Source organism: Chamaea fasciata, unplaced genomic scaffold (genome assembly GCF_029207755.1).
Source record: "Chamaea fasciata isolate MVZ Bird 193981 ecotype frontalis unplaced genomic scaffold, bChaFas1.0.hap1 SCAF_2, whole genome shotgun sequence".
Taxonomy (NCBI): domain Eukaryota; kingdom Metazoa; phylum Chordata; class Aves; order Passeriformes; family Sylviidae; genus Chamaea; species Chamaea fasciata.
In genome coordinates, this window is record NW_027094087.1 from 96,237,377 (window position 1) to 96,250,364 (window position 12,988).

The following is a 12,988-nucleotide window of genomic DNA, read 5'->3' on the forward strand; positions in this document are numbered from 1 at the left end:
CACTGACTTTTAACCTGGCTATGATTTTTGAGAAAGGCATTTTCATCGTGTACATGAAATATTTTCAGCAAGAATTTCCCATAATATTTGTGTTCTGAATTTGGATATGGATCGTAGCTGCTGTTAAGAAATGGATAGCTGCTGGAAGACTTGGCTGCTTGTGTGGAACTGTTTCAGCAGTTCCTGAGCAGCCAGACAAGTTATGCGAGAGCTGCAATTGGACATAGCATTTTATGTTTCAACATACTAAGCCAGTATTTTCCAGCTGTTTTGTTTTTGGGGATTATGAGAAAGGGTAAAAACAAAAGTATGTTATTTGTCTATTGTTGCTTGTTAGTAAAGGTTTATTGTTCCTAGAGCAGTGAAAGGTAAGAGGGTGTTCTTGGGTACATTTCTTAGAGGTGTTTATAGACAATGTAGGCTGCTATTCTTGCAAGTCAAAAAATCATATAGGTTCTCTCTTAGCTGTGTAGCTTTACATACATTTTGCATCACAAAATCTAATTGTTCAGAGTTTAAATTAAAAAAAATGGTCTGATAGCGATCACACATTTTTCTCTCACTTCAAGATGTTGATTTATTACTGTACAAGTGGCTAGCTAGTGCCATCCCGTGCCTTGTGTTTTGCACATTGATTTATGTGTGTTGGCTTGTGTTACTGTAAATTGAAGCAAATACACTGATTGGAGTGCATTAGCATTCTGTCATCAGCTTATTTGTTGAGAAAAAAAATAATGAAATATAATAACATAAATAGATAGAAAATACAGTGTGGTCTTAAAAAGACTGAATTTCAAGTGACCTTTAGAAGAGTTGGTAGTGTTATTTCCTTGCTGGAGGGTACCATTTTTTTTCCAAGGGAAATGTATCCCAACAATGACTCTGAACAGGTTACCTTCTTTAAATCTTTATCCTGAGCACAGAATTTCATTTATGTAAGTTTCAGTCTGGCTATCTGTATTGTGCATTTGTTTTAATGAAGAGTTGAGTAGATACTCAGTGAAGTATTTTATTCAGTCTGAGGTTAAATCACTTAGTAAAATGAAGATATATAAATTGGATTGAGAAAAAGGTTAAAAGAAACTTGTATCTTGAAAAGATACATACAGTTTGGTGAACTTCGTTGTACTTTTGACTAAGCAGTTGGTATGTAATTTGCCAAACTTTATTTCAAAATCCAGTTAATTTTTATGATTTGGCTGCTTACGGAGAGCTGAGTGGATGGAGGACAGATGAGGAGGAAAACCATGGGGTACTCCACAGAGCGCTGTAGCAGTGGATCTGGAGCTCATGGTGGCATTCACTGCGAGCAGCCTGTGCCTGCCTGGCGTGTGCTGCCCCAGGGTGAGGCTGCGTGGCTCTGACCGGTGCCTCTTTCTGCCCTGTGGAGGAAGCTCCTTCCCTCGGCAGCTGGGCAGCGTGTGCTGCCGTGTCCCTGCCCTGCTTGGGGACAGTGGCTCTTGGGGAGGGCAGCTTGCTCGGGGTCATGATGCGGGTGTGGCTGCAGACTCTCTGTGGCTCACAGAGATGGTCTTGCTGCCCACGCCAGACCTGTGGTGGTGGAAGATGCTGAAGAAGTGCCTGCAGGACTGCAGTGTGACTTTTAGAAACAATGTAATAACAATCCTCCCATTCTCCCCCTCAGTGTAAGCAGCTCTTCTTACTAGTGTCTGTGAGACAACAACAACAAAAAAATCTTTTGTTCCTTCTCAATTTCTTGATTGGGTTTGTTTGGGATTTTTTGTTGGTTTGTTTTTTTTTTTTGTTTGTTTGTTTCTCTGTGCACTTGGAGGGAATAGGAGCCATGGTACAAGACAAGAGGGTTAGTTGAACTTTATGACAATGTCTGTTACTTAAATTCATGTTTGAAAGGAGATAAGAAGGCGACATTGAAAGCATAAAGTGTGTGCATGATTTCTCATTTTGCCTTTTCTCTTTCTTGCCTTGTGATGCTTTAGTAATATACTTGGCGTAATACTTTTCTTGGGTAAACTGTTGCTAGATTTATCAGATTGCCACTTCTTTTGTGGTTATTCTATTCCTCATTTTTAAATTGTATGGTGTTCTTCAGATCTCTAGTGTGAATTAATGCAGTTTCCTAGTAAATAAGTAATACAGTTTCTATATCTGCATTTGTCAGGCAAAACCATCTATCCCATTAGATGACAATTCAGACTGAGATCGGGTTTAAGGAAATTTTTCTCCTAGTTAGTCGTGGAGGTGTATCAAATTTATTTGACATTTTTTGACCTGACCAAAGTCAAAAACAAAATTGGCAACACTGTAGACAGCTGCTGTTCTTGCATTCTTCTCCTACAGACAATGACTTTTGTTCAGGACTTGGTGGTTCTTTTTCATAATTAGCCCTCGTGGTCAGTGCTTTCCTCTTAATCCAGGCCCACTTTGAAAGGTGGGGTGACCCTGTATGTAATTCAGGTGTCTCAGCGTTGTTTAAAGGAGGGCGACTAGTTTACAACAGTGTTTCTACTATGGAACACCTTTTCGATTTCCTGTTCAAGATCTTGGAAAAACAGGCTCTGTTTGTCTTTATTTAGTTCCTCCCAGGAAAAGTTTTAGTCAATTAGACCTAGGGATTTCAAGCAGCCAGGGCGCTCTTAATGCGGCATCAGGGCCATGGGAAGACCGAAGATCTTATCTAGTATTTTCCAAAGCCTTGTGTTTTTAGTGATGTGGTTCTGGTTTTGAAGGTCTATGGCAATGAAGTTGCCCTGCTCTGTCTGTGAAGCTGTGCTTTGGAGATGCAGGGTATGTCTTTGGACCGAGAAGCTTTTCTTTATTATTTAAAGGTTGAGGTTTTCTGTGAGGTTTTTTTGGAGGGAAAGGCGGTGTTGAAGTTAGATGCTGTTAACAATGTATCTGAACGTGAAAACACTATTGAAGTAAATTATCTAAAATGGTATTTAGTCATTATCTTTTAATGTCTTTTCTTCTACCCATCCAGTCCCTGCCATGAGCTAATGCATTCAAGAAATACTTGGTTTGCTGATGCATATTCAGAAAGTTGTAATAATGTGTTCTGGAATCGTTATTTGTGTCCTAGTGGATAAAGATACAAAATAAGTATGCAAGGAGGAAAAGAAACTTACTTTAGTCACTTGTTTGGTTTTATTTTACAGTTTAATATCTGTATTCTAACTGTTTAGCTTGGTAATTGATGCAGAGAAGATGTGAATAAAGCTTGGGTTTTCAGATGTGTCTGTTGGATTGCATGCAAATACCAGACTTATATTTTCTTAATGAAAACATATAATTTGGGCAGAGTTAGAAGTGACAGATCCAAGGTGCATGACATTGCTCGAAGATTTTTCTCTGGCTTTGATATGCTGGATTTTAATTATGGTAGCTTTTTTATGTGATTCTGTATTTGCTTCTGAAGGGTTTCAGAATCACAAAAGATTGGGTGCCTAAGGACTGATTGGGTGCCTTTATCCTTTTGGAATTTCATCTTCAATTTTCATCTTCAGCTGAAAGTTCAGAACCTTTTTGTTAGTGTCTGCCAGTTGTTTTGAAGGAAACAGGAGGTGATCAGGGGTGAGTGTGTTATTGGTTACTACCAAGATCACAGATAAATGCCTTAGTTTTTCTTTACTGTGAATAGCAGAGTTTGGGACAGCCCTGTTTTTTGTTTAATCAAAGGTGGCAGGATTTTTGTTGTGTCTTTGTCTTTGTGATGCTTTGCAAAGTTTTTTGTCTTTATTTCAATACTTTGAAATGTTTTAACAGAGGTGTTTGTACCTTGTACAATTCTTTATAAAAAAGTAGAAAAGATCTGTTCTATTTTAAATAACATAAGCTAATTAAAAACAAACCCAGAGGGTAAAGCAGTATTTCCAGAAGATACTTAATTTCAGAAGTTGACTGCTGTAGTTTGTGGCTGGCCTCCAGTGTGGATATCTGCATCTGTTCCATTTTGTCTTTGTTACTCTGAAAAACCCTTGTTTCCTTAACTGGCAAGAAACTAATCTTGTCCTCAGAGTTGTGCTGGTTAAACTAGAAAGGTATTTTTTCAGTTTACTTAGTCAAAGCAGTGCAAAACACAGGCAGAAACTTCCAATTCTTAGTTTCATGTCTCTGGCTGAAGGTCCAACTACATAGGTATAAATGTGACTGAATTGAGTCAATGTGACATTATGCTTTGTCTGAAGGGAATCCAATTTGGAGCAACTTTGATTATCGTTTAAAACGAGCAACATCAACTTAATAATGGTCTGAGTATCTGGAAGACAGGTTTTTATGTGTTGGGGTTTTTTTCCTACAAGTTTTCCTTCAAAACCATTAATTAAACTGTTCACACATGCTTTTTTAACACTGTAATGAAAACTGGTTAGACCAGATGCATTGGTTTTCTTCAGTCTCCCTTTCCCAAAAAGTGAACATTGTCTTTGTCCTGCAAGTCTGAGTCCTGGCAGGATCACAGAGAGCATTGAATTAAAGATTTTGTAGTGTGAAAAGTTAGAGTATCATGTGCAGGTTTTATTTATGAGTAAAGGGTGAGGGTATGTTTGTGTAACAGGCATGCAAGTCTCATAACTCATTCCAAAGAAAATCTTGTCTATAGTGCAGTAATTTAGGAGCTGATGTCTAGACTACTTTGAGAAATTGTAAACATGATGTCTTCAGAAAAAGACCATGGGAGTTTAAGAAAAAATGCTGCACTTTGTATGTTTAATATTTGACTGAATTCCAGGGGGATCAAGCGTATTTTGGCAATATCTGGTCTGCCTGACTGCTAGATGAATTAGTGAGAGTGCATGTCAGTTCCTAATAACATTTTCTTTCTTGAATACAGTGTCTGTGGATTTGCATGATTACATGGTGTAAACTACGTATTTGACAGTAATGGAAAATTTTTAATTTAAATCGTGGTGTACAAGCTTATGTATAAGCTTGTTGTTAAACTGTTGTTAACTCTTCTTGTTAAACTGTTTATAAGTGTTATCAACCAAATAGGATCAAGCTATTATTTGACCTGAATAGCTTTATCTTTCTACTTGATTTTTCTGTGCAGAACTGTTGCAATGCGACATTGAAACTAGTAAGGATTTTTTTTTTTAATTCTACTACAGTCAGTTTTGAACACTGTAATCTCAATCACTTTGAAATAGTTTCAGGAGGCAGGTAAATGCAGTTTTTGTGTTTGCTGTGTGCAAAGTTATGTATTCTTTGGTAGTGGTTGAGTGGTGTGCTTCCTGCACCACTGGACTAGCTAGAATGTAGCTGCAGCCGTGTTTCCATCATTTGAAGTCTTTACCACTAGATTGTTCTGGTTGGTTTTATTTTGGGGTGGGAAACAAATTCCAAGTTCAAAGACAGATGTACTTTAGTTCAGAAAAAGTTACTGTGTTATACAGGTGTTACCAGATGAAAGGCAATTATGATTCCTAATGGTCTCTCCATTCAGCAGTGTATTTGTAAGCATAGTCCAAATCTGGTGTCAGAAAACCTTAATATTGGGTATTACAACATACAAATGGAATTACAATGAGCAACGTTATGCTATAGATTATGTTCACCTTAAGTTGGTCTGTAAATTATTGCATGTGTTAAATGTTTGCAAAGATGTCGTCTTTCTACGTATTAGAAATGCCTCAACAAATATATGAGGAAGGTGTTGTATCTGTATCCCATGTATAGCTGAAATTACTTTATTAGTAGCTCTTCAGAAAATGAATTTAGCGACAGCTTTTAGAGGAAAACATTGCCCTAGCAGTTAAGTAAAGATTAAAATGAATATTTGGGTAATCAACATGATTAGACTGAGCGTAAAGGCTTTTATATTGATATAATTTATTCTTCCTTGCTTTTTATATACCTTGCTGTTCTAGAGCAGTGTTGATTTAGAGTCTTTTTGTATAATATGGAACCCAGTACTTTCAATGTTCCTGTCAACACTGAGATGGCTGTTTCAGTTTTCTATTGCCTACTGATATATTAAGACTTTGTCTAACTAGAGCTGTGATATTTTAAGCTGCTAGATAGTAATGCTGTTACTTACTAATTATTATTTCTTCTCTAATTGCTTTAGAATTTTTCAGAGATGTTTGTTTGTCTCTCTTCTTTTTGAGGGAGAGGAAGTAGTTTGGACATGTCTGGACCAAGAGAATATAATTAATAGTTGGAAATGTATAATTGAAAAGGGGAAGTTTGTTATATACTGCTGTCTTGAATTTTATGTTATTTTTTTAAAGACAAGCTATTGTGCTATGTTGTCACCAGGAAGAAGTTGAAACCTATAAAGCTTCTAATAGTTTCAACAGTGGTGAATTCCAGTTTCAAATTTGTGTTCTTTGCAGTATGGGAGAAGAACTGGCAGGACTGCATGCCATTATAATTAAATAGTTATACATAGAAACTAGAGGGGAGAAGCTTGTCTTACCTGTTTGGGGAGTATCTGTCAGCATATTTAAATGGAAATTTATTTTGAAACTGCATGTTTGTAATTATCAGCACATTCCTAAGTAGCATAACTAGTATTTGATCAACTGGTGAAGATATCTTCAAAACATGTAATAACATTCATTGCATTGTAAACTCTGCACCTTTTGTATTTATTTGTGCTATTTTTTATTTTTACAGGATTACAAAGCCATTGACGTTTGCGGACTGTGTTGGTGATGAACTTCCTTTAGGATGGGAAACTGTTTACGATCAACAGATTGGAGTTTATTATATGGACCACATAAATCGTGAGTAGATTTGTGATTGTTTGGAGGAATACTAGCAAGCTGGTGTTTACTCTTGCCGCTAACTTTGCTTCCAATACCATTCATACACCTCGTGCTACAAGTGAGAAAATGTATGCAAGTAATTTCTTGCAGAATGTGTTTCCTTATCTTTCATATTATGGGGGCATAATTTTAAAGAATTCCATTTGTAAAGAATTTTACAAACTATGAGCTATAGTGTATAAAAATATTTTTGTTTCTTTGGTCATACTGTGTAGTATTAATAATTTTGTTGTTGCTTTTTGCCATCTGTAAGAAAGATTTTTGTGTTATATTCTTATATTTCCTATTTTCCAGTCATCCATAGTTCACTCTTCTAGATTGAAAACCAAAATACATTCTGAGAGAAGTGTGCTGATTTTTAATCAGAAGCACTGTGAAATATAGTAATCTCATCCTTGCTTAAGCAATACATGTTTTCTGTTTTAATACAGTACAAAATGCTATCAAGAAGACAACAGATGTCCCTTTTGGAAACTAATTTCCAATGCTTTCCCTTTTGGACTATTGCTGAGCTTTGTTTCATCACTGTGGCACATTTGTCCGTTCTACTTAAAAAGAAATGTCTTATCTTTATAGCTTTGTACTGCTGCTGCTGTTACTGTTGTGCTATCATTAAGCTTCTTATCGCCATTGAGTGCATGTTTTCAGTATTGTGGGAATTGGCAGTTGGTGGGGACTAAGAAAAGAAGAAAGTAGTTATATGGGCTGTCACAGCAATGGTAAATAATATAATCTGAAAAACCAACCTCAATACTATCTACCTGAAATCTAGTCAATTAAAAAATGAAAGTGTAGAAATAATTTTGGGCTTCCAGCCATCATTGGAATTACTTGTGTATTGTGGTTTCACAATTACTTGCTTTAAAAAACGCAAATAACAGGATAATAAATGTTCCCATGGTATTGTTTGACCTATATGGGTACTTATTTGTTGTGAAATTTAACAAAGATCATTAACTAAATCATAAACTTTAAACAGCTGTTAATACATTCATCACAAGGATAGATAGACAAGAAAATTCCAAGGCAATAAATACAGACTGTTAGGTAATTGTTACAATAGCTCTGAGTTTAAAAAAGTATCAGTTTAAGGATTGCTGTCGTGGTAACTTTAGTGATGTTGAATTTTAATGAAAACTGAGGAATACCTTGGAGTACAGTAGTGGAGTGCACTTGCACCGAAGTATATGCATGAATGCATATATTTTAAAAAAAAGAAGATATTTCCAACCCTTTTAATTTTTTTTTTTTTTAATTTGCAGGTAGTTTTAAAATCCCTACAGAAAATGAGTAGAACATGAACTCTTGTTTCAATGCTGTGCCTTAAAAAAGCTACTCTTAAGCCTGTCACAGGAATAGCAATCACCATCACATGCAAAGAAAGGGCTTCCTTTTGCTTTTCAAATTTTGTTATTAGCAGTTTTACCACAGACTTCAGTTTTGAACTTACAGAAGGGATATTTATCATTGCAGGCATTTCAGATCTGACTTGCATTTTTTTCTGTGCAATTGAGAGCAAAAAGAGTCTTTGCAAAGAGCAGTTGAGTTTCCAAATGATCAGTGGGTAGACAGAAAAAAAAGATGAATATTAATGGGTCTGGAAAAGTAACGCTAATCATATTAGGTATGAAATAAAGCTAATATACGAACAGAGGGATAGAAACTTCATGGGGACTGTGCTGAACTGAGTAAAAGAAATCATTCGACAATTAACAAGGTTGCAAAATTAGTCTCTTTCATGATAACTAATTACTTGCGGCCCACAGATATTATCCCAAATGGTAATTCAGCCATCACAGTAAACTGGGTTTGTCACCCTTAGGCTAATACAGTGCTTTCAAATACCAGCAAGATTTATAATAAGAGAGAAGACAGAGTTGATATTATAGCTGGATAATTATTATTCAAATATTGGTAGGATACTTGATCCAATTTTTAAACCATGGACAACAAAGCTACCGATCACGACTGCATTAACTTCCTTTGTAGAAGTGAGAACTAATGAATGGACAATCATGTAAATCATGAGGTGGTGTCAAACAAGTGGCAGAGATGGTGTAGAAGCTGAAGAAATGTTTTTCTGAAATGAGTATGTCTGAACTGCTTGGAATGGCAGCTTCAGGAGAAAACATTTGGATTGCCTTTTGTGGCTGACTGGGTTAAATGCTTTATGCAGCATTGGAGTTCTGTGTTAATTGACAAAACAGTTAGAAGTGCCTCAGTGTCAAGAAATACTGTGAGAAAATGCAAGGGATAACTCAAAAAGAGTCTTTCTACACTTACACTTAGCAGGAACCTCTCATGCTTTGTGCACTCTCTCAAGCTTTTTGCCCTTGCACCTTTTAAAAGAAAGCAGCAATACATTTGATTTTTTTCTAAATCTCTTGCTATGTTTGTTTACCCAGGAAGAAAGAAAAAGATTTCTAGGCAATAGTTTTCAATTTAAACTGGAAAAAAAAAACAAGGAACAGAAGAATCATCTGTAAATCTCAATGGTGCTTCCAACCCTGATCTCCATCTTGTTCTGTAAATTCAGTACTTTGTTGACACCCTTACTAAGCTGCTCTTGGCTGTTATCCAACCATTGCTTAAAAACCTTGGCGGTTGCCAGCCACAGAATTCCTTTCCCTCCTCCTCAGAGTCTTGGGAGCCTTTGAAGTCTCCTCTAAGCAGTTGGGCATTCCCCAGTGAGGGAATAATATATTCTCTGCATTTGTCTGGGACTGTTCTTGAGTTACTGTAGTGTTGTGTTTTTTTTTTTTTTTTTAATTGGTTGTAAAGAAATGAAGGAAATTCATTTTATCATACAATGTAGTTTTTGTCTTGTTATGTGGCAAACTTGTTTAGAGATCCAGGGCAAAGTTTCATAAACCAGAAAAAAAGAGAGCTTCCCATGCACTTAGGAAGTTTTTCTACCTTAGATGTATGCTGCTAGCTTTTTAGAAGGCTTCTGAAATAATTCTGTGTGAGATGCAATGCCCTGAAGTGTAGAATCTCTGAAGCTTAATGTGTAATAGAATGTAACACCTTAGCTTGGGCTGTTTATTGAGGTTGGGACTAATAATTTACCGTTCAAAGACAAAAACTGAATCCTAGTAAGCCTATCTGTTTTATAAATATTTACTAATTTCTTATTGTTTCCATGGGGATTTAGCAGTTTCAGGAATATTAAAATTTGCACACATTTCAGTGGTACTTATGGACAGATGAGGTAGCAGTGGAAATTGAAATGCCCTTGGTGAAGGGTGGGCAGCAGTCAGAACTCTGTTTCTTCTGCTTGCCCTCCATGTAGAGAAGCATTTATGGCAACTCAACAAGCCAAAGTACATCCTGTCCTTAGCTGAGGAGATAGATTTGGGACACTGGATCCAGAAGGGAGTCGAAGGGGTCCCTGGCAAGTGGGGAGAAATTGCAGAACTGTGGACACTATCTTTATACTGTTTCAGTGTGAGGAGAGAAAGGTACAGCTGTTAAGAGAGAAGGTTATTTGGGAACCTCATCTGCAAATCTGTTGGAAGCACTGCACTTTGAAGAGCTTTCTGTTTTTGTTTATATACTTTTCAGATGGCTTTCAAATGGTAGAGCTGCTAGCATGACCTTGACACCATTAGAGTTCTTAATCTGTTGGGCTCAGTCTTCTACAGTTTTGTATTTCATCACTGGCACCAATATACCGAATTATGTACTCAGGATTAATGCAAAACGTAGCTGGCTTTCATCTCTTGTAAGAAGCCAAGTTTGAAAAAATTGCTAGATGCTTGGCTCCTGACTGTGCCGCGGGTTTTACCACTACTTTGAGCACTGACATTATGTCTACAGCAGCTTCTTACTGGTCGAGCTTCAATCATCAGAAATTAACATTACATTTAAAAACAAGGCTTTACATGGACATCCTCTTGTAAAACATATTTGTTGACTCACAAAAATCCTCAAAATGAGCCAATAATTTTTTAGGATTTTAATGTCTATCATCCTCAAATGGCTTTGCAACTGCAAAGGGTTTGTTTTGCAGTAATAACCTTGAAAATCAATAGATATGAGAGGGTTTTTTTGTTGTGAAAACTTGTTTTTGGTTTGTCTTTAAATAAAAACTGTTCTAAACCCTGGCAAGGAAGATATCAGACTGCTCTTTCTTAAGACAAAAAAAAAAAAAAAAAGATAAGTGATTTAAAAGCTTTATGAATTCAAGATTAGGATGCTGACTTTTCTGTTGAATTACCTTATTCTTCTTAACTCTGCAGGGGTAGCCTCTGTCCTTTTAAGATGTTATACTTGCAAAGTTGTATGCAGTATCATAAGATAGTTCCAGCTGCTTACAGACTTATGCATTAAGCATTGAGATACCTTTTGCTTTTCCTTGTGGTTCTGGGTTTTTAGGTAGTTCTTGAATTTTCAAGTTGGCTATGAGGGAAGGTTAGAGCCAAATTACTGGTTTTTTTTGGTTTGCACTGATTTGTAAAGAAAAGAATAACATTTAAGTGCCTTTTATATTTGAAAAGGCCTTTCCTGTTCTTTCATTCTGCATCCTTTCTTCTCATCCTGGCTGGAGTGATTTTGGGCGCTGTAGTGTCAGGTGTGCTGGTTGAGAATGGACGTTAACAAAAATAACTTGGACTTGGTAGCACGAAGTGTCATTTAATTTTATTTTAATGCTTTTACTTTTTTCTCCTTAGAGCTCACACAAATTGAGGACCCAAGGGAACAATGGAGACGGGAGCAAGAACGCATGCTAAAGGAATATTTAATAGTTGCCCAGGAGGCACTCAATGCCAAGAAGGAGATTTACCAAATAAAGCAGCAGCGTTTTGAACTAGCCCAAGAAGAATATCAACAATTGCACAAAATGTGTGAGGATGACAGCCGTTCCTATGCCAGCTGTGAGTTTTATCTTTCCTTGATTTTACCCACCTGCCCTCACAAGATGTGGTGTAAGAAATAGTGTGAAGTATTTCCACCACCTGATTCTTCTCTGAATGAAGGTCCTGACTACAGCAGTGAGGTGCTATCCTTTGACTCTGCAATTCAGTGTCTTCTAATTCTGTTACGTTTATTACAACAGAGATTTAACATTTAATAGGGATAAATGTTAAGATTAAAAAAGGAATGTAATGTTAAACAGGCATATATCTCAGCTGCTCTTTTACCCATTTTGGAGCCAGCAGTAGTGATGCTTCCTGCAAGGCATCAGAGGGCTGAATGTTGCTGGATCAGCTGCATACCTGCTCTGCTAAACTCAAAGATTATTTTCCTCTTAACGTGGAAGGGAGCCATCACCTTGGGGGAAACCTTATGTGGATCCATAGTTTGTTTAGCAAATTTATAAAGAGTTAGGGGCAAGCTGTTGTGTTCAAGAGTACCTCTGACTGAGAACTAGGAAACAATATTTCATTAGTTCACCTCATTCTTGACTGCCAGCCTGTGATACTGATGTTGGTGATACAGAGCTTTGATTTCCTGCTCTTTTCATTCTTCAGATGTCTCTGGTAGCTTGGAGTAGATGATACACTTTTTCTGAATTCTGAAGATCTTGCACCACTGTCATGGCTGTTGGTTAGTGCAGTAAGAAAAGGTGTCTTTGTCAAAGAGTCAACCGGAGTAGTTCAAAGAGCGAGATATACCCAACAGCCACATGGGAATGTGGAGTTTTGCTGCCTTTTTTAATTTGCATTTTTCAATGACTGTATAGTCATTGTTTTAACTGCAGGTTGGCTGTTAAATGCCAAGGATTTAATAAGAATGAAGATGTTCAAGAAATGTCAATTTACTTATGTTTCTTAATCTTCTGATAGTTTGGGGTTTTGAAGGTGTATCTGGAGTTGATAATGAGAATCTGTAAGAGCAATTATTTAAAACTGTTTGCTTGTTTTGAGGTGGAAAAGTATTTAATTTTCAAAAGATGTGTTAATATATTTTGTATTGGCTTGAGGTCTTGTGCATCTCTTTCGAGAAAATGGGATGGACTGATTTCTCAGATGATTTTTTTTTTTTTTTAAATATCCTTTTGGGGATTACTCAAGCTGTCAACTCAAGATTTCCAAAAGCTGCTTCTCCACTTATTTTTCCTAATTTGACTCCTCTACTCCACTGTGGGGTGCTTGCTTCTCCTTTTATTGTACAGAAATGGCTTGTAATTCAAGTGCAATTACATGACCAAAGTCGGATGCTTATATAGCTAGTATCTTTGCCCCCACCACCGCTTTTTTCAAGTTGTTGCACTGAAAGAACTAAAACTTCACAAA

General features: G+C 36.7%; 1 protein-coding gene across 4 annotated transcripts in view; it reads left to right on the top strand.

The window, feature by feature from the left end:
* The window catches only part of WWC3 (WWC family member 3), a 98,194-nt gene that overhangs the window by 30,135 nt on the left and 55,071 nt on the right, over positions 1-12,988 (top strand). For all 4 annotated transcript variants that reach the window (XM_066176807.1, XM_066176804.1, XM_066176805.1 and 1 more), the window contains exons 2-3: positions 6,598-6,707; positions 11,423-11,626. In XM_066176807.1, the coding sequence (XP_066032904.1) occupies positions 6,598-6,707; positions 11,423-11,626 (314 nt within the window). The remainder of the gene's footprint in view (positions 1-6,597; positions 6,708-11,422; positions 11,627-12,988) is intronic.